This window comes from Siphateles boraxobius, unplaced genomic scaffold (assembly GCF_051911475.1).
Source record: "Siphateles boraxobius isolate OS27281-9 unplaced genomic scaffold, OSU_SipBor_1 11, whole genome shotgun sequence".
Classification (NCBI taxonomy): Eukaryota; Metazoa; Chordata; class Actinopteri; order Cypriniformes; family Leuciscidae; genus Siphateles; species Siphateles boraxobius.
Window position 1 is genome coordinate 10,270,001 of NW_027508711.1, and position 22,765 is coordinate 10,292,765.

The following is a 22,765-nucleotide window of genomic DNA, read 5'->3' on the forward strand; positions in this document are numbered from 1 at the left end:
GAAACTCAACCCCGAAGACATGCGAACAGACGCTCACACATAAAATTGACACACAGTAACATCATTTTGGAAGTAACATGCTCTACAGGTTTATGAAAAAACAGAAAACTAGAGTTTGATATATGGGAAACATGGGATATTTAAAGGTGAAGTGTGTAATTTCTGCACATTAGCGTCAACAAACAGGTTTCTCAAACAATCCTCATGTCTGTCATTGGTCGGCAAACAGAAAGTCCCACCTCCATCTCACGCCATTGGTCAAAATGAATTTCTTATAGCTGACTCTACATGTTAAGTATTTGAAAGTCAAAAATTACACACTTTACCTTAAGAAATAACATTTTTACTATGCAAAATCTGTTATTTGTTGGAATGGATGGATGGAGGATGGATGGATGGATGGATGGATGGATGGATGATCAGATACAGAAACATGTGAGGAGTGGGGTGAACATGAACGGATGAGTAACATACTTCAGGAGAAGGCCAGGCCCTGGAGTGCGCTGGCTGTGGAGTACTTGTTAGAGTCGACAAAAGACTGATCTGAGGGAAGTGGAGAGAAGAAGACGGGAAAGGGAAAGAAGACAGAGAGAGAGAGAGAGGTTAATATCAGACCGAATTATGGGTGAGTATATGGAATATTAGACATTCATGCTTTTAGTTTACATTACAGATCCTTCCTGGACTTTAGTGATGGTACACTACCATTCAAAAGATTGAGGTAATTGAGTATTTTTATATACAACAAGGACGCCAAATATATTAAGCAGCACAACAGTTTTCAACACTGATAATAATAAGAAATGTTTCTTGAGAACCAAATCAGAATATTAGAATAATTTCTGAAGGATCATGTGACACTGACTGTCGCAGGAGTAAATTACATTTTAAAATATATTAAAAAATAAAAAAGTTACTTCAAATTGTAATACTGTACAGCAATTTGGCCAATTTGATTTTAAATGTGCTCTATAAATAAAATTGATTTGATTTGATTTAATAATCCTTCACAATATTACTGTTTTAACTGTATTTGTGATCAAATAAATCCAGCCTTGGTGAGCAGAAGAGACTTCTTTCAAAAAATCTTACTGACCCCAAACTTTTATGCAAAAAAAAAAAAAAAAAACGCAGAATGCAAATTACAGGGGTTTTAAAGCTTGCTCTTCCCTAAGAGGTAAAAAGAAAGTGTTTGGGGGATTCAACAACTTATTCAGACATAGTTTCCGTAACCACAATTTTACTTAACCAATTGTTGTATTGGTGAGTTTCTAGTGAGGAACTAAGGATTTTCTATTACAATCAGTATGGTACTTCAGTATCACCAAAACATCATTACTTTCGTATTTATGACTTCATTACAGATTTACATATAAAATGCCTGGTTAAAGGGTAAATTCACCCAAAAGTGAAAAAAATATGACGTTACAAACCCGTAGGACTTTCGTTAATCTTCGAAACACAAGTGAAGATATTTTAAATGTAATTTGGGAGATTTCTGTCCCTCTATTGACAGTCCACGCATCCGCCACTTTGTTACTTCAAAAAAGTTCAGAAAGAAAGTGTAAAACTAATTCATATGAATCATGTGGTTTTGTCCAATTTTTTAGAAGAGACTCGATCACTTTATATGATAAACAGATACAATTTATGCTTTTATTCACATATAAATATGAATCAATTAACATTAACAGAAGATCAACCAAACCTGCTTGACGCACGAGAACAAACCTCATTGGTTCTTGCTGAAGCTCAAACGTGCTGCGTAACACGAGAATGAACCTCTTTGGTTCTCGCACATCAAGCGAACATGCCTAAGATTTCGTTTACCACAACTGATGTGTGCGTCGATGAGTGTTTATATGTGAAAAAGGCACTCAATTCATATGGATCTCTTTATGAACTTTTTGAAGCGTCAAAATGATAGTTGCGTAGCTGTCAATAGAGCGACAGAAATATCTCAGATTTTCATTAAAATCTTCGTTTTTGTTCAGAAGATGACCAAACGGGTTTGGAACGACATGAGGGTGAGTAATTATGACAGCATTTTTATTTTTGGGTGAACTATCCCTTTAACATCATTGCAGGTGCCAAACTGAGTTGTGCAAGACTTTCCTTTTGAAAAGTCGATCCCCTGGAAGGTATTTGCTCATACAGTGGTTTACAGTGTTGTCAGTGTTTTGGGTGAACATTCTTTTTTATTGCTGCAGTATTTTCATTTTTCAAAGTTTTATGATGTTGTTACTGTCATTTGAGTGTGAAGGACTGCGTTACCTTGGAGACCGTTCCCATTGGTGCTGGTGCATGTCGGTGGAGGTGAGGACTGGGGCCGAACGACGGGAGCGAACGCGCTCTTCTGTTTCACAGCTGAAACCATGTTTGCCGGAGAGAAGGAGAAGATTCCAGAGGAGCTGCTGCAGTTTGAGGGCAGGCTGGTGGAGGAGGCCATGGTGGGGCTGGAGGGGACGACTGAGGGAATGCAGGAAGTGAGGTTGAAAAATACATTTTGGATTTAGCAGAAAGAAAAGGAAGGAAGAGATAAATTAGGAAAGGAAATTCTTGTGGGAAAGAGTTTAGGGTGGAAATGATTAGTTGCAATTAAACTAAATCACTTCAGAAGAAGAAATTGTTTCTTTTTTCTTTAATGTAAATTTTAATGTTAAACATTCTCCTTTTTCTAATTAAAATAATTTTGGGGTTTAACCTTTAGCTATTTGTTTTGGGTCAATTTTGCTATTTGGGATAGTTTTCCTTTTTATATTCTTCATTTAAAAATCCAAGTTGCCACATTTAATTAGTTCAAGTGAAACCTTGTAGCAAATGCACAATCCATTAATCAAGTCTAATCAATTGATGAAAATTGAAAGCTTAACAGGGGTCTCTGGGACTGATTGGAATTGTCTGATGGAGTCAGTGAGCCTTTTATAATACTTGTTAACATTGCATTTCAAGTGTTAGCCCATCAATTACTTTATTGATTTAATTACCAGTCTTTAATTCACAGAATTTAAATTTGACAGAGGCAGTAAAACCCTGTTTTTGTTAAAAGGACCAGAGTCGTCAGAGTAAAATTGCTTTCTTTTTCTTTTGTGTGGGGTGTTTGAGTCAAAGTTGTGCGTCCAGCTGTTTTATTCTCCTTTTTGAATATTAAGGGGATATTTAAACGACATCGTTTTCAACTAAAAACGGAAAACTTTTCATGTGTTTGGGCCATTCATTTACACAACAACGTTTTGCGGGGCTGAAAATGCAAACGTTTGAAAACGTGTTTCGAAGTGCAAATTTTTGAAAACCGTTATTGTCTCTGTGCGAATTTGTGAAAACGATTACATCGTTACAACGTACATTGCATGCATATTATGTGTTCAGTCTAGGCGTAGTGTTTCTTCAAAAAATGATATCGCCAACTACTGGTCTGGCAGCAGAATACAGCGTTTTTAATCCGTGTGAACTTGAATCGCATTGACAACGTTGTCGTCTGTGTGCAAAAAACGCGAAGAAAAAACATTTCCGTGTTTATTACATCGTTGTACTGTAAATGTCAGATTCACTCTAAGTGTCAGATTGCCCCCCAAACAAACACCCTTCACTGATCAAGTCATAATTAAGCCAAACAAAAACATCACAATTCTTTTGTCTCTGGCTCGTTTTCTCGTCTCTGGTTAATTGGAAAGAGCGAGCAATTAAGAATTAGAACAATAAATAACAGCTGGAGTGAGGTGGCATTGTCAGGCGAGCAGAAGAGAAAGCGCGTCAACAGTTGAGGAGAGAACTTTTAAAGAGCTGTTGAATACAAACTGCGAAACACGAGGATTGTGGGAATTCTCAGTTGGGAATTGTATCAGACCTAAAGGCCCATACTGTCAGACTTCCTGCAATGATTGTGCAGCAAACACAGAAGTTTGTTTGGAAACACAGCCTTGTTAGAGTGTGAATTAAGCACTTCAACTGTCAAATTTCACCCCTGGAATCAAAAGTTCAAAAATATTGTACTCTGAACACCTTCTCAAGATCTCAAACCTCATTTGTATAAATTTTAAAAGCAAATGAAAGCATGTCAGAGTAGGTCTTATTTTACAATAATGACATCACATTTTGTCACGTCTTACGGTGCGGTAATAGGGATCCATGCATGAGGCATGGGGGCGCAAGATTCGTGTGAGATCATGTTCAAGTCTGTCACACGAATTTGCTACACTGACCAACAGATAGCCGTTTTGTTTGAAAGTGACTCCTTGTGTGAGCTGTGCTTTATAAATCACAACACTATTGACAATAGACATTTTTGCTCATGAAATTTTACAGAAATTACGCTAATGTGACCGCAAATTTAAAGTGCAAGTCAGATTTGAGAGCTACAGAAGTGGGGACGCTTTTTTACCTAAACTAAAACGTCAATCTGTTTCTGACATAAAGCAATCATATGGCTTCAGATAACTTTGAATATAGTGCATGAGTCATGTGGACTACACAAAAAAAAGTGTAGTATTTACTTTGAAACACAATTGCTTGTACATTTCACAAATAAAAACAAAGAAATTTTGAAACAGGAAGACAGAAATAGTATTTTTCTATTATTCATTTATTCTAGTATTTATTCACAACTTTGAAACTGTCGATTGTTTACAGTGTGCTTTTAAGGTGAATTTTCATCGTTTCACTTTTATTGTATGGAAAAGAGCAGCTTGGACATTCGGCTAAACATCTCCTTTTGTGTTTTATGGACGAAATATATAATATATCACATCTTGGAAACTCACTTGCGTAGGGCGAGTTGGTGGCTGAGCCGTTCAGGAAGCTTGGGGAGCCAGTCAGGTTGGTCATGCCGCCGTTGCCGTAGCCGTTCATGCTGGTGGATACCGTACTGTAACTGCCCTGCTGGGGGGTGGAACTGGGCACATAGCCGTGCGGCGATACGCTACTCGTGTTACGACTGAAACCTGCAGCCAGACACACAGAAAACTTAGTCAACTCACCTTTACGCCAAAGTAGTGTGTACACAGCTATGATGAACTTTATACTACACATCGATAGAGCACACTTGTGCACGTGAAAAGAGAGAAAAAGAGAGAGAAACAATGTCTCACCCTGGTTTCCACCCTGAGACGACTCTGAGACGTTCACGGCGAGCTGTCCAGTGAAAGAGTTCACTCCCATCATGCTCGCATGGACGGAGCTGTTGGTGAGGCCGGTGAGCTGGTTGTGGTTTCGTGGCACATTGTACAGGGCCTCAGCAATGTCCGCTGCTCGCTTTAGAATTATTTCCTAGGGAAAAATGATTCATCATCTCTCACAATTTAACACTTTCCTTTAGGACATAAATGGGTGTCAACTTTTATATCACTGGGCTTTTTTGTTTTTAGTTTGCGTTACATGAAGGTCACTTTAGAAACGGCTTTTTTTTCTATGGTCTTATGTACTGAAAATGGTTTTGTTTTACCCTTTATTGTGTCAGACTCAGACTTACAATATTAAAATATGAAAATCCATCATACAAAACCATTAAAAATAAAACTGTGATAATCTGAATAAAAATAATTAAAACTATGTTAATATAGGCCTATATATATATATATATTAACACAAATTACGTCCCTTATTCCCTCCATGAATATTTTGTCACTAACAGTCAGGGCCGGATTAAGAATTCAGAGGCCCCTGGGCACAATGTCTTGTAAGCCCCCCCCCCTTAGGCAGGCCAAATGTAGTTTGGTCCAAGGACATTTTAATTTGGCATTAACAGTTTTACTGACTTAAAAGGAACTTTGTTGTACTAAGCTGGAGTAAAGTTCATAAATGATCATTGTTTCCCATAGGATTTTGTAAAACTGTTGGGTGGACCTCTGTCCCTCTAGGGGGGTTCGGGGGCATGCTCCCACACAAGAACATTTTGTACATTTTAAGGTTAAATGCATCAATCTGGTGCACTTTGAGAGCTCAAAATTAAGAGCTTCAACTAGCTTCAATCCATGAACTGTGTACATTGAACAAAGAAAAAGCATTGATGTGTACCTGGACATTAAAGAGGGCTCAAACATCTTTTTAGTTATGATATAGAGTCTCAGTCGGCATTACATCATCACTGGTGTTTTAGGATGCCAAACCTTTATTATAATAATATAATAATGATTCATATAATTATTCCTATGATGTAAAATCCATAGCCTATAAATGTACTGTATAAATGAAAATGAATATTTCAAAAGTATATTTTACATTACACTAGAAAATTACAATATTATTGTCCTAATTTCTTCACTCGCAAGAAATAAACCCTTGAGCTTTTTTTTCATTTTTATTCACGTGAGCAAAGTGTGCACATTTCTTTAAATCACGCAGCACAAACAGACTGCCTATATAGGCTACTTAATTAAGGTCTTGTGCTGTTTTATAAAGGCAAAGAGCCATATAACGGTCTCGATTTTAGCTCGTTGGCAAAATATAACGCAAGAGGCCTTTATATTATGCTATAAATTTTACATCTCATATGTGTTGGGAAAAGGGAGCAGTGAGAGTTCGGCAAAAGGAGGATTCGAACGCGTCAAAAGCTACTTTCAAGCACCTCACGCCCTACGCCACTGTAGATATTTAGTGCAAATATCTTAGTGCAAACAGGCACAGGCACTTAGTGCAAATATATGCTCCGTTATCACAAATGTAAAAAAATAAGGATTTTTTTTCTTCCACTCGCTTGGGCCCCATAATGCCCATTGGATTATCCGGCCCTGGGTGCCCCCCTATTGGCTGGTGCCCCAGGGCACTCGACCAATCCCGTCTATGGACAATCCTTACAGGGTAACTTTCTTCAAAAGTTAGTGTACTTGTTTATCAAGAAGACAACAGTGACAGTGAAAAGCCTGCTTTCGATACATTGTTAGTACAATATTTTCATTTTGTTTTAATTTCCAATCACGTTGTTATTTTGAATTATGTAAGTTTGAAAATGTAATTTAATTGTGTGTATTTAAGATACATAAAAAGGCTAGCTATATGAAAGTAGCCTTAGCAAAACAAGGTAAAAAGAAAATTTGGTAACACTTTAGTTTAAGGCATTTCTCACTATTAACCAGTTGCTTATTAGCATGCATTATTCTAGAATATTGGCTGTTTATTAGTACTTATAAAGCACACATATTAATGCTTTATTCTGCATGACCATATTCTACATTCCATTAATCCTTCCCAATACCTAAACTTAACAACCACCTTAATAACTATTAATAAGCAGTAATTAGGAGTTTATTTAGGCAAAAGTCATAGTTAATATTAGTTAATATTGAGAATTGGTCTCTAATCTACAGTATGACTGTAATTTTTTTCAAAAAAGTTTGAAATATTGTAATTTCCATTACAGAACGCTATTAAACCCAATGCATATTTTTTACGTGGTGAAAATGTTCATGACAATTGGAAAAAAAGAAACAAAAATAACATAATTCTTCTGTGATGTATGTCCACTGTTGGACATTGTTATAGACACATACTACCAAGTAGTGTTTCATTTACTTATTTATTTATTTTAAGTTTGCAGGGCCAAAAGTAGAGACAGAAACACCCATATATGTTCAAAATTAAGATTTATGCAACTGTTATGTATCAATGGTAATGTTCCTCACCTGGTTGTTGTGGGGCATTCCATAAAGTGCTTCCACCAGATCTGCTGCTCTCTTCAAAATCACTTCCTGTATGCAAAATAACACACAAACAAAGAAAATATTGATGTTAAAAAAGATTTAGAACCCCTTTCATCCTCAGTTCATTGTTTATAAATGTACAATCCATAACACTTATCACTTGTAACTATACAATGCGATGTTGTTCTCTTTCACAGATGAAAATAGGGTTGAATTGCCGTTTAATAACGTCAGTGATCACAGCCAAGTGGAACACATGGAGCTGATGTTTGCTCAATTGTTCTGTGTCTGTCAGGATGAAAAAGTAAAGTATTTCAGCAAACATCTGCTTTGCGTTGAGGAAGGACAATGCAATCTATGTTTGCAGTGAAGGTCACTCGGTTTCACAGTACTGGGCAATAACTCAGCAGAAAGCCAGCTCTCGTAAGAGCTCTTACGATGACGGTACATCAGAGAGGGAATCGATGCGTTCCTGCTAATGAGAAATAATTACTTTAACATACGCTTTTCTGCGCAGTCACATGATGGGGAAGAAGGATAACGGGTGTCATGATTGTTTAAGTCCAATGGCTGAAAAGCATTAGTGACTTTTGTGTTGTTTTAATACTGTGATTATGTGGCTTGTGCAATTTCTCCACATTATCAAACTAGCCTGGGATGTGTAAGCAGGGGGGGGGGGATTGCAACACATGGCAGAATAAAAGTAAAAGTTCAGACACTAAATCCTCTGTTTTGAACAAATTTTCACAAACAATGAATTGATGATGAAACATTGATCATATCACGTAGGTTTGTCATTCGACAGCTCTCATAAAAGTTAAAATACCCTTAGGGGAAAATCACATGAATTTCGCAATGTTTATGTGATTTTGAAGCATTACCAAGATTTTATATGTGGAATATTTTTTTTATCTCAAATGCTATTTTAATAAGTCTACATGACTAACCCTCTAGTACTGTTCGTGAGGTGGTCAAAAATGACCAAAATCTTAATTTTTATTTTATGTACTTTATTTTAGTTTGATAATGTTTTATTTGATATTTTTTTTTATTTGTAAGGGATTTTATGGTATTAAATGATATGGAGCAGTTAAGTAAGTAATCCATTTATTCACTTTTTGAGCATAGACCTGAAAATTAAATTTACAACTTAAACTGTCATAGATTTTGAATGCTTTGGAGCACAGACTTAAGTTTGGTCTTTTTTTAAAGTTGGCAGTTGGCAGATTATTGCTGAAAAAGTTTTAAAAAGTTAAATTAAAAAAGTAATAGATTTTTAAGTTAATTTTTCTGAAAAATGCAAAAACTACTATCAATTTTAAAGGAAATATCTATTTTCCAAAACACGTTTTACTCTAAAACTGCAAGAAAACCAAAGCCAATAAATAGCAAAACCTGCTGTGTTCCAAATTTGAGGTTGATATCTCAAAAAATTAGATTGAATTACAATGATTGAAGATTTTGTTTTGGCGCAGGACCAAAAGTTTCCACCAGATGAAATTCGTTTCCCATGCGGACCGCGAGGAGTACAAGTGTGACCATTTTTTTTTTGTCCATTTAACCTTTTCGAATTCTTTTCTATTTTGTGTGTTCACATAGCAAGTGCCAAAACTTTTACCAAGTTTTGTACCATTCCAATGATTTTTTTGTTTTTTTTGTTTACATTTTTCTGTCAAAAATGACCAAATAGCACCGGAGGGTTACACAATGGGCATTGTTCAGGAAACAGAATCAGAACAAAAACTCTAATAGTACATTTTACGTTAAAAACCATTCTTCAATTGTTCCATTGATATAAATGTAAATAGTTTCTAAAACCATTCTTGTATCAACTTCAGCATTGATATGAATGCAAAAGTCATCGCATTATTATAAATGTAAATCACTCATAAAACTTTGCGTAACTTAATAATAATTTTTATATTAATTGTTGCATGGAAATAAATGCAGAAAGTTCGTAAAACTATTCTTCTGTTAATTGTTGCAACTGTAAATCATTTAACAAACATAAATGAACATATGTGGTATTCACTGGTATGTATGAATGAAAATTGTTCTTAAAGCCATTCTATGTAATGTATCACATTAATATAAATATAATCCGTAGTACTATACGTATAAAAATGTTTGCATTGATAATAATAGTTGTTTATAAAACCATCATATGTAATTTATCACATTCATATATGAATCTTTGGTTTAAACCATACTTGCCTAATGTGTTGAATTTGCAAAAGCATTTAATGTTCCAAGCTCCCATAAGATCTTACCATCTTGCATAAATAATTGCAATGATATAAACGGAAATCGATCATAAACCCGTCTTAAATGGCTATAATGATAAAAATCTTAATTGTACATAAAACCATTTTGTTGATATACACATAAATAAAATGTATATAAACGTAAATTTGATGCATGAATGAATGTTTTAATGAACAGTTTACAAAGATATCGTTATATTCACGAAATTAGTAGTTTTACCTGTGAAATTCATGTATTTCCCCCCATAATAAATGCACTGTTGTTAGATGTTTAAATTGCAGTACTGTTCGCACGGTCCACAAACACAGCGTTTTTCTTATATTTCTCCGTCCTGTATGTAGGCGTGTGTTAGAAGTTAATGCAGAAGGGCGCTGCTCCAGCTAACCGAGTGACAGGCAGAAAATTGCTCCCCCCCCCCATCTGGACACAACCTTCATCAGGATCTTACCCCTAAGCATGAGTGCGAGTGCTGTGTTGGAACATATTGCCTTCCAATCAGGCCTGGGGTGTGTCGCACCGCACACACACAGACACACAAACGCACAAACAAAACTTGATGGGGGGTCAGGCAAGCAATGAGGAGTTTTAGTGCGCTGTCCAAGGTGCTAAATTCACTCAATTATGGCCGTGCTGGCACTGTGTTAACCTCTCATTATCGTCACGGGGAGCTTTTAGAGCGATAGATCCCGCGGAGAGAGCGAGGAGGCGGAGGAGAGTCCCTCTGCGGCCCAGTGTGGGGGAGCGTGAAAGGGATACTGGCGAGAGAAAGGGCCCGAATGAACGTGGGGCGGCCCGGAGGCAGTGAATTCCCAGTACGTGTGAGTTTAGCCAAAACATCAATCAGATGCAGCCGAAGGTCGATGATGAATACTGTATAGCAGAAACACTGAGCTCTATACATCACAAGCGTAATAAGAAACACTCTAAAAAAAAAAGACTTTTCAAAGTTGTAAATGAAAGATTATTGGCGTACGGTACGTTTTAAAAAGGAAATACTGTTTCAGTTTTTCTACTTTAAAAATTTCATGTGTAAATCAATGTTAATTGACCTGAAATTTACTAGCAACTTCTGAGGGAAAATTGTTTCTACGCCAATTTCGTTTTTCAGTGATTTCTCCTTAAAAGTCAAACAGTGATCGGTTCAGTTCATAATCGAGCAAAGCTACAGCAATGTTCTCTCCGAAATTGCTAGTGTTCACAAACATTTACAAAGAAACGACAAGTAACATTGAATACAACTTGACATTCTGAAGTAGAAAAACTGAAATAGTATTTTCTTGTAAAACATACAGTATTCAGATGAGTCTATACAACTTTGAAAAATCATATTTTAGAGTGTATAAGGCTAAAGACAATCCATAATTGTCCCAAATGGCACTGCGTCAGCAATAGCTCATCAAACAACTTCAAAAAAAAATATTATGTGACTGAGACACACTTTACAGGAAGTAGCACATCATGTTTGGATCATCATTTTGATAGACGATAAAAGCCCTTTACTGTTCTAAACTGTCTGCATTCATACCAGAGCATGTGAGCGGAGCGGGGAGCGGAGCGGTAATACTTCCTCCTGAGCGGAGAGCGCCTTTCTGAAGATCCCGCTCCGCTCGCTCCGTCCGCGCAGCGCCGCTCGCTCTACTCAGAATGCCCTATTGTGATTTGGTAGTTTCGAGTATCGGTGAATTAGCTAAAGCAATAGTAGGTTGGTTATGGAGTTCAAATATTGTTTTAAGGAAGTTGCGAGCCTTATGCATAACATGCATCTTGTTTGTGTGTGCGTGCGTGCGCGCTCGCGTTTTAATATGCCTGTTTTGCAACTGCAGTTATGTTCACGGAAATAAAAGAACGAAAATCAAATATACCTTTTCAGTTATTGCATTTAATAAGCAAGTTTGCCAAAGGGCTAGACATGTTTTTTAATTAAGTTAATTTAATGCATTTAAATGAATAAAAAGAACAGACTTTTATTCAGAATCACCCCGAAATAACTTCTATTTACAATCCTAGCTACTGTAAATGATACATTTATTCCAGATATTCATTACAAAGTACAAACAGAAAGCAAGTAGCCTACAGAGACATTTTATGTCTGAGCGGGATTTGTTTTACCGGTGAGCGTGAGCGATTCATCAGTGGAGCGTTCGCTTGGGACGCGAGCGACTGAGTGGAGCGCACGCGCATAGAGCGGAATATTGAGCTGAGCGTCACACCGCTCCGCTTCGCTCACATGCTCTGATTCACACACAGTGTTGCTTAGATCAGATCTGATGCAGCATGACATCATCACATACTCTGTTTATATGGTGACATCATATACTGGTGACAACAACTCCATATGCAATGATATCTGATTACATCTGATTTCTGAATGATATCTGATTATCATGTTTTTTTATAAAGGAAACATAAGATTAACCTTTATATTGCTAGTAATATATCAAAATGAACACTCTCTGGACTGAAGCAGCTTAGGTTTCCTTGACTATTCATACATCATTGTTTAGAAAAATCATGTTAAAAATGTGAGTGTCAAATATGATAAATCAGGCTTTCCAGGAATGTTTATTAGTTCATCTTTCAGTTATTATTGTATTGCATTGCATTAAAAGTTTTGCCCCCACAACATAAACTATAGGGCTTTGATCATAAAACTAAGCATTTAAATATGATCATAGTAAGACATATTATTGGGAGATATAGAGTGACAACTGATATTTATAAGCATTTTATGTAAGTAGTCTATAATACTGCTACAATATTTTATATATTTCCATTACAAGTCATCAGAATATCAATCTTAGGTTTTGGCCATATAAACACCAGCATTTTTGGTCAGTTTGTGCATCTGAATTTCTTTTTTTCCTACTAGAGAACGAGCTCCATAGTCACACTATATATGAGCCATAAAAGTATGTATCAAATGTGATACTCACATTTGATGGGGGGGGGGGGGGGGGGGGGGGTGACTAAAGGTTCAATAAATGGGTCATTATTTAGTAATATAAAAAATTGACTTTTGGTCTTTTCCTAACACAAAGATATCGTATGGCTGCAGAACACTTTGAATAAAGTGAATGAGTCTTATGGACTATTTTTTTACATGATTTTTTGAAGCTTTAAAGTTTAAATTGAATGGTTTGAACATCTTATTTGTGTTGACAGAATCAATAAAATCATTGAGGACTGGAGCAACATAAGAGTGATCCATGACAGAATTACTATTCCTTTAAGAACATACATACTAAAAACTGATCAATAAACGGTTCAAAATGGGCAGGTTATGTTGGTCCATGTTGGACCTCATTGTCAATGTTAATGTCCAGTAGAGCATTCACACTTCTGTTGTCCTCTCTAATCCTTTCATACGGGCTACTACACCGTCTGTCCTTCTGTGTCTCTCATGTCTGTCTGTGTTTGAACTGGGAACAACACTAAACTGAGAGGTTTAGATGTGAGAAACATTGAAAAATGAACTGAAAAAGGTCATAATATTCATAATTGTTTCTCTAATGACTGATAAAAGTGTAAAAAACAAAGAAATATTTATATTGCGTGTGCTGTCTAGCAAATTTTCGCTTAATCCAGAGAAAAAAAGAAGATGCTTCACATTAAAAGCTGTGAATCTTGCTTGAAAAGCCTGCACTTTTAAAAAAACTGAAATAAAAACAGGTTTGTGGCTGCCAGAATAATTCTGTTAAAATACCAGACTGATCTCATGAAATGGCGTATGTATGACACGCCAATTCGTATTTCCATTTTTGGCGTGCTATCAACACGCATAATCGCTTTTCAGCGTGTTTATCAACGCCTTTGACTTAACGTTATATTACTGTATTATGTATATATATAGATATATGACCTACCCCAACCCCGTCCCTAAACCTACCCGTCACTGGGGTTAATACCATTTATGAGTGTTCTCCTACCATCCTAGGAAAAAAAAGATCGCTCCACAGATGTAGATATAGATTTTGCTTCGTTTCGCTCGGACATTTAACGGCGTACACATACACGCGGAATCACTCGGACATTTAATGGCGTAGACATACACGCAAAAGATTTCGGCGTGGACATACACGCAGATAGCTCAAAATGCGTATAGATAACACGCCACTTGACTTGAAAGTGGCGTGTATGTTTACGCAAAGTCATGATGTCATGTTGAAAATACAGTTAAAATGTAAACATGATTTGTTTTTGTTTTTTTTACTTCCAAAAATAAATGTTGTGTCACAGTTTTCCCCAAATATAGTAAATAAACTATTAATCAGTTAACAGGTTTTTACTGTAGGACATTTTTCTTTTACAGTAAAAATTAAGGCCATTTTACAGGGTGTACGGTGCTAAGCATAAGTGAACACATCCATGCTAAAGTTGATTAAAAAGAGGAATAAAAAAAATCTGAATGCCTTAATTAAAAAAATTAGGAAAAAAAACAACATTTAAGGACACCAATTTTCTTTGCGAATGAATAATGTATTGTAAATAAATAAATGTTCCTCCTTAAAATACAGGGTGCATAAGTCAGGACACCTCTATGTTAAATTCCCATAGAGGCAGGCAGATTTTGATTTTTAAAGGCCAGTTGTTTCATGGATCCAGGATACTATGCATCCTGATAAAGTTCCCTTGGCCTTTGGAATTAAAAAAGCCCCACATCATCACACACACCCTTCATCATACCTAGAGATTGGCCTGGTGTTATTTCAGTTAGCCTAATAGCTGGTATGATTTGCATTGAGAGATGTTCTTTTGGAAAGTACCCCATGCCAAACTCTAGGTACATTATTCAATCACAAAGAACATTTCACAAATAAAGGTTGGATTTTTCCTCATTTTTTAATTAAGGCATTAAGATCAATTTCCAAAAGATGATTTTTTTATTCCTCTTTTTTTAGTCAACTTTAGCATGGGTGTGTATCTTGTACTTAAGTTATGGTTAAGTTCTTCTTGTTTTGAGTGTTTACTCAAACCTGTCCCCACCTATTAAAAATAAATTAAAAATTGATAAATGAATCAATCAGTCAGTCAATCTATTTGGGGACATCCAGGTTCGTCCACATCCTCAAGGGTAAAAATCCTTCAAGAAGTAAATATATTTTTATTCTAAAACAGTTTGGGTTTGGTTTACCATTGTCTGTAATTACATAGTCTTTAATTAGCTTTATATAAAAACAATAGAAGTCTAGGGTATGCCTTTAGATAGCTAGGTAAACATATGTGTGTGTTCCAGTCTCTCTCTCTCTTTGGCGTCCCTGTGTTTGGCTGGTATGATTGAGGTGAGCAGTTGAAAAGAGAGCCCGTCAACAAACTGTTATTACCTCAATAAGGACGAGAAAATCGATGGGGCGGAGAGGAACAGAGCATGTGTGTGTGTGTGTGTGTGTGTGTGTGTGGCGCCACCACTGCCAACGGGACAGCGGCCAAGACAAGAGAGATGGAGAGAGAGCGAGAGATTATGTATGATTCTCTGTTCCTCCATATGTTCGACCTCTTCATTGAGCTCAACACTATTCTGAATGTCAGAGGTGCCAGTGTGCTGGAATAATTTCTCTTCCTCCTCTCAAGCACATACACACACACACACACACACCCTCTGCTGTGACTCAATTACTGGTGGTGGAGCAATAATAAAGTCCGGCCAGCAGAGACTTCGATCGCTGACCTGCCGGGAGGCACCGCTGGACAGCTGACTTCACCATGATGGATCACCTCTGGGTGCCCGAGCTCTTAAACTTACCCACACACACACACACACCACTCTTAAACATACACTCACATGTATATAGTTCATCACCAAACATACACACTTGTGAAACGAACAGAATAATCTCAACAAGCTAAACAAACTCAATACTCCTAAAGGGTGAATGTTGAATGGGAACTTGTGAAGTTTCAGTGATTTTTGCTCTTCCTGAATCAACATTATTGTTGGTCCTGGAACAATATTCCTATCAACCAATCAGACTTCAGGGCTCGAGAAAGGTGGTTGACTAGAGTATGACTGCGATAGGTTGATTCTCATCAACGCATTATTTACCTCTGAGATTTACTCATAAAATTATTATAATATTAATGTAATAGCTCAGAAACAAGCTAATCTAAATATAATATAATATAATATAATATAACATAATATAATATAATATAATATAATATAATATAATATAATATAATATAATATAAATTAATTTTAAAACCTTTAGTTTATAATATCTATAATTGTTTTTCTAATGTCTGATAAAAGACTGAAAAAAAACACAAGGAAATAATTGTATTACATGTTCATTGTTCAGAAAACATTTGCTTTTTTATTTAACAATAAATATCAATATCAATAATATCAAACAATTTATAAGAGATGTCTATTTATAATATAATATAATATAATATAATTTATTCATCAAATTATGCATTTTGTAATTAATAAATTAATAGCAACACTTAATGGATGGGTATTTAACTACAAGACTATATTATATTATATTATATTATATTATATTATATTATATTATATTATATTATATTATATTATGTTATGTTATGTTATGTTATATTATATTATATTATATTATATTATATTATATTATATTATATTAGATTAGATTAGATTAGATTAGATTAGATTATATTATTAAGGCCACCAAGAATGATTATTATAAAGATGACTATAACTATAGGCATCCATAAGCACCAACACATATTGTTCTGTCACTTTAAATGCTCAAAACACTTTAAAGCGGAATGGATCGGGATAAGCTCTCAATGTTCAAACCCTTTCTTTATCGTTTTTGTTTATGTATCGTCCTAGGTGTGAACAGGCCTTTTTTTTAAAATCAAAATTTCAGAATTGTATTTTATTCCCAAACTATTCTAAGCCAATGTTTTCTGACTCCTGACCCAGTCCTGATAACACTGGCTGAGATTCGAACTGTGAATCCCAGTGATTGAACAAAGCCTGTTTTATGCCATATTTCTAGAGGTCCAGCACAACAAATACAAGCCAAAAACTCTTATTTGGATTATATTTACACAACTAAACAACAAGATTTCAATAAGACCAGACAGTCCAACCTGAAAAACAGTTCAAGTCTTATGAGTACCTGTTGCACTCAGAGGACAACATTACAACAAACACAACACATGCAAAACATGGCTCGATATACACGTCGAAGTAGAACAACAGCAACAGACAGAAAGTTCTTTTTTTTTCCATGATGCAACTCTTTCTGTCCTTTTGCAGCAGACTCTAATGTTCATCCAAGCAGAATTATTACCATATGAGTTTCATCACCAAGACATTGATGACATAACCATGTCAGTCCTTCATAAGTGAGAATCATTACTTTGATGTTATAGCTAATGCTGCAGCACTCTTTCTGAATCAAGGAAAGAGGATCTGGAAGCACTTAATAGTGATAGCAGATTGTCAGATGAAATGCATACGGCTGTATAATGACTCATGATTCAGCCCACCCAACATGGATTCTTGATAAACCTGTTAGTTCGGAGTCATGCAATTATGCCTTTAAATATGAATCAGCTATCAGTCAGTTATATATATAACACCTCATTTCAACAGCACATTTCCGTTGATGTGTCTTTAACAATAGTGGAAATAGTGGAAAGGCTACTCGTACCTTTGGCAGGCGTTCAGGATCTCCTGGATGTCGAGGTATCACCTTCTGTAACCGCTGAAAACCGTAGTCTATGGTGGGCTCGTTCAGGGCTACAAACAAAAGCAGAGACAAATCAATTCATTTTAGGTCAATTTTAGAAAAGACTGTTTTTTTCTTCTTCTTACTATTGATACATTTAACAGTAGTACATAGCTGACCGTTGTAAGGCTGCAAAGAATAAAAGGCTCTTCATATTTTTTGGAACCAAACATGGACATTTAGTTGTAAATTAACTTTTTTTCTCTCTCTAAATTTATTCAACCTAGAGTAATAACTCTGTAGAAAATGCAATATTAAGAAATACAGCGGTTCTAATGGAAGTCGCCCATGTTAAGTGCAGGGAGCGCATATAGCATGTAATCGTAGGACGTTGATGTTTTTACGTTTAGCGCAGCAATTACTTTGCATAAAGTCTTTATGCTGTCAGAAACGCGAAAAGCCTGTCACTCAGTCTGAGCGAGGGATGAGATGGAGGACAGGAGAGATATTAAGAAGCTATCTGACACCATTTGCTCCAGTAATGGAGAGAAAATGGAAGTAGTAGGAGAAGAAGAACTGTTTATGATGGCACTTTGTTTGTAAAGTGCCACAGTTTTAAGAGCCTGCTTAAAAGTAAGGGACCAAACAAAAACTTCTGATGGCAGTAGCATTTCAGACAGTTCTGTTATACGTTATAACCAGCTCAGACAGACTTTTTTTTTTTTACTTTTAAATGTAACCTTCTCCCTTTACACACTTTGGTCAGTTCAGTTTCATGTCTATCCTTGTATTGTTCAACTGGTCAATGTTGATATGGTATTAAGAAAGTAATTAGCAATAAGTAATGAAATAGTTTTTAGAGCGAGTAATTAACACAGTAATCTAATTACACTATTAAAGATGTAATTAGTAGCAAGTATTTTTTAGAGTAATTTGCCCATGTATATGTAAGTGTATGTACTATAAATTACTAATATAATATAACATAATTTAATAAACCAACACATTTTGTAATAAATAAAATAATAAATAATAGCAAGGAAGGATGACAAGTCAACCATGACATTAAATAAAAGATTTATATCGTATTATATTATATAATTAAATACTTTATTAACCTAAATCGCACAACCTCCTCCAAATTATTAGATATAACCTAAAAACACAAGTTATATTTTTTTTAAAGCAAAAAGGACTTTTTTATTGCAAAGCATTTAATCTGAATCGTGTTTCAACAATGTTGATGAAACCATTTACAGGAGCTTAAATTCCTGTATTCATATTATATATTCATTACAGCCTGTGTTTAACAGGTGCCAAGTTATGTGCTGTCCTCTGCCTCTTTTTTTTTTTTTTTTTTTTTTTTTTTTTTTTGGTTAGCATGTGGTCCAAAACATAATGGGATCTAAAAATGGCATCCGATCAGAACCAAAATATGAACATCTACTGCAAAACGTTAATAAATAACATGTCCAAATGAGAGTCTGGTCCCAAGGCTGTTGAAGGATGGACGTGTGAGGAGAAAGAGAGAAAAGAGGAAGAGAGAAAGAGAGAGTGGTTTGGGCAGTTTGAGTGTTAGGGGCTGCTGGGGCATGAAACAAAGGTACTTTCCTGTCGGTTGGAGCAGATGGTTAAGATACTCTGTTTAAGTTATATTTAAGTTAGTACGCGGCAAGAACATACAGTATAGGTTATGACTGTATAAGTGCTGCTGTTCACAGTTATTACCATAATAAATGACCTTCAATTACACATTTCCTTAGAAATGTTGGTTGATAATATCTAATTAATCTGAAACGGAAAGGAGGAGAAAGAAACCGGTGTCAGGAACCGGTGTGTGCGTGTGTATTCCTGTGTGCTTGGCATCTGTTAATAAAGTGATATGGAGATGGATGAGTCAGTGTGCTAGGAAACACATTCACATGCTTGTGTGTGTCAGGAGTACTTCACTCTTCTCTTATTGCCATTGATTTCTACATTGTATCCAATCCTCTCACTCAGCCTGGGGAAAACATTCACTTACCGAGAGACCCAGAGGTCGACAGAGGGGATGGGAGAGAGAGAGAGAGAGGGGGGGGGAGAGACAAAAGGGTTCTCAGGATGTGTGGGGAAAGATAAAACACTAGAATTTTGGGTAACACTTTATTTTACAGTGTCTTTGTTACATATGTTACATGTACTTACCATAGTAATTACAGTAAATTATGATTAAGTGCATGCAACTAACCCTCAACCAAATCCTAATCCTACCCTAACCCTATAGTAAGTAGTAAGTACATGTATTTAATTATTATTACTCAGTACTTAAATATATAATTACACTGTAACAATGACACTTTAAAATAAAGTGTAAGCGAATTTTGTTTTTCCACAAGGAATTGTCTTAAAGAATTGACCATCATATACCCAGGTTTCAAACCATGTCAATAAAATCATCATTATATTATATTATACTATATTATATTATATTATATTATATTATATTATATTATATTATATTATATTATATTATATTATATTATATTATATTATATTATATTATATTATATTATATTATATTATTTAGTGCTGGGCAACGATTAATCGTGATTAATCGCATCCAAAATAAAAGTTTGTGTTTACATAACATATGTGTGTGTGTACTGTGTATAATTATTTTGTATATATAAATACACACATATGCCTGTGTATATTTAAGAAAAAAATTGCTTATTTACCTATGAAATATTCATATTTATAAATGATGTATAAATATATATATATACAGTACATACATGCAAATATTTCTTAAATATATACATGCATACAAAATAATTATACACAGTACACACATATATTATGTAAACACAAACTTTTATTTTGGATGCAATTAATCGCGATTAATCGTTGCCCCGCACTAATTGCATTATATTAACAAAACTTATTGCATTAAAAAATAAATAGCAAAAATGATATTACAATAACAGTGACTTGTGTTTCCAAATAAATTTGCAGGCCACTGTATGTCCACTGGGGAAAAAAGGACAATGACAAACTGTGTTTCTTATGAAAGAACCTTTCCTCTACTTTCAACACAGGCTGATACTGCGGGTCAATGTGTCCCTCAAGAGAATATGAGTTTCCAATTTGATATACTTTTTGATTGGGTCACCACTCACCACATCCTCTAACCCTCACTCTAAAGAACACAGAGATATTGAGGGCATCGAGACATATAAAGTCAATTTCTATAGAGGAAATAATCCCTTAAGTTACTTCAGGGGTCTAACAAGGGACAAACCCAAGAGAATGAAGTTCTCAGGAGAATGAAGCCCTTCAACTATTTAAATCTCTCTACTGTACGAAAAGTTCTCGTCCCAAAATGGGGAAGTGGGATTGCTGTTGGCCTAACTTTTCACTGTAGCCAAGTGCAGTATTCACTACATGTGAAACAAGCGCTAACCACACGGTAGGTATTTATAGCTTGGCCCAACTCTTCAAACTGTTTTATTGTTTTCCTCGTATTAATACCACATGGCATCAATTTGCACAGGGATTTTGGTTTATAGTTCTCCCTTGGTAGCTCTAGCGGTTAAATAGACAAAAATAGCCTAAGTGAGAGAAGTATCTAACTGTGCTATTAGCTAATTTAGCAGCTCAAAATGTTTCAGAAGGGAGTTGTTAAAAGAATATCGGTTTGAACCATGGAATTGTGTGCTTGCATGGCAAAGGAAAGCAATTCAATGCAGCTACTGTAGTTATGCTAATAGAGTCGATATCATATATTGACATGATCCTAGCTTTGGGATACTTCAAGGATGTGGGAATCTAACGGCTTATGTGGTACGGCTGGTCTGCCTGATCTAAATGATCTGAACTTAATGGATTTGTAAGAAATTTGGGATTTGCTTTGGTGACAGAGATTTAGATAAGTAAACATTTTCAGTCAAAGCAAATATTGTCTACTCGTGTCCACAAAGGATCAATGAATCGTCTGTGAGCTGTCAGCATGATACGATTGGCTGATACTGTCATACTGACTAGAATATCATTGGCAATAAATTAATGAGCAAATATGCCCCCGCCCTCTGCGTTTCACTTATTTCTATCCCTCGCTTTTCTGAGAAGAATCTCTTGCAATCACAGAGATCAATGCTTATTGAAATTTCATGAGGGCAGATCCAGGCCTCATCATATTTCACTATAATGACCTGGAGGAGAGAATGTTGTGAGTAGAGGGATAGTGAGGAAAGAGGAGACGGAGAAGCATGAGGTAAGTCCTCATTTCATTTGAGCATAGTAAAGTATGATGGGTAGTAGTTTGGTACATAATTGCCTATTGCAAATAGACTCACTCTACAATAGAGCCCAACCCCGGAAAATCCAATAGATTCATTAGATTAATAGATTCAATAGACCTTACAACTTTTTATTAGAAGCTGTCGATTTAACACATTCATTTAATTAATTGGTTATGGAAAAATAACACGAATAGAACGATTTAACGCATTTAATGCACCCGCCCCGTACCTTTAATTCAGTTGATTGGTGAGGAACATGGCAGCAGGGCAAAAACTCTAGTAAGCGGTTAGAATGGCCCTAAAATTCAAGATATCAGAGCAAAATACCCCTGTACAAGCTTTTTTCTTTACACCATATGATATAGTTAAGCAATATCACACAAGTGACGAGAGCTGCTTCACACAAGTGTTGTTTTTATTCCGAATAGCACGTGTGCAAATGTGATATTGACTTTATACAACAGTTCAATAAATAAGAAGTTAATATTGTGCTATATTTTAGGCGCAATATTGTATGTTTTAGCAGAAAATTATTACCTGTATTTTCATGTTTTGAGTGAATCATTGAGTGATTGGGTGAAGCAATGATTCAATGGCCCATTCATAAAGAGAGCCATTTACTTAATTCCTGAATGAATCAGCCGTTTGAACGAATTGAATGAATCGACTCAATGGCTTACCAATTCAGATGCAGCTTCTGAAAAATAAATAAATCATTGTCGTTGTAGCCTAAAAGTTTGTGTGTAATTAATTCTATGTTGAATCAAATAAAGAATATTTCTAAAGCTACTTTTTTCGTAATGTCTATTTTGGCTTTTCTCAGTTAACACAATAATGACTTGAAATTATCTTTTGGGTGTAATTTCTCTGCCAAAATTGATCTGCAATGAATTTGTGATTCATTGTAATAAATAATCGGCACATCATG

General features: G+C 35.5%; 1 protein-coding gene across 4 annotated transcripts in view; it reads right to left on the minus strand.

Annotated features, from left to right (window-relative positions):
• ebf1b (EBF transcription factor 1b) overlaps positions 1-22,765 on the minus strand; it is a 132,916-nt gene that overhangs the window by 5,082 nt on the left and 105,069 nt on the right. Inside the window, exons 11-16 of one of the 4 annotated variants that reach the window (XM_077196450.1) lie at positions 17,540-17,628; positions 7,617-7,682; positions 5,088-5,265; positions 4,761-4,940; positions 2,275-2,469; positions 475-543 (exon numbers count right to left, since the gene is read on the minus strand). In XM_077196450.1, coding sequence (XP_077052565.1) covers positions 476-543; positions 2,275-2,469; positions 4,761-4,940; positions 5,088-5,265; positions 7,617-7,682; positions 17,540-17,628 — 776 coding nt within the window. In that variant the 3' untranslated portion in view covers position 475. The remainder of the gene's footprint in view (positions 1-474; positions 544-2,274; positions 2,470-4,760; positions 4,941-5,087; positions 5,266-7,616; positions 7,683-17,539; positions 17,629-22,765) is intronic. The other 3 variants (XM_077196459.1, XM_077196475.1, XM_077196467.1) reach the window with 3 other exon arrangements.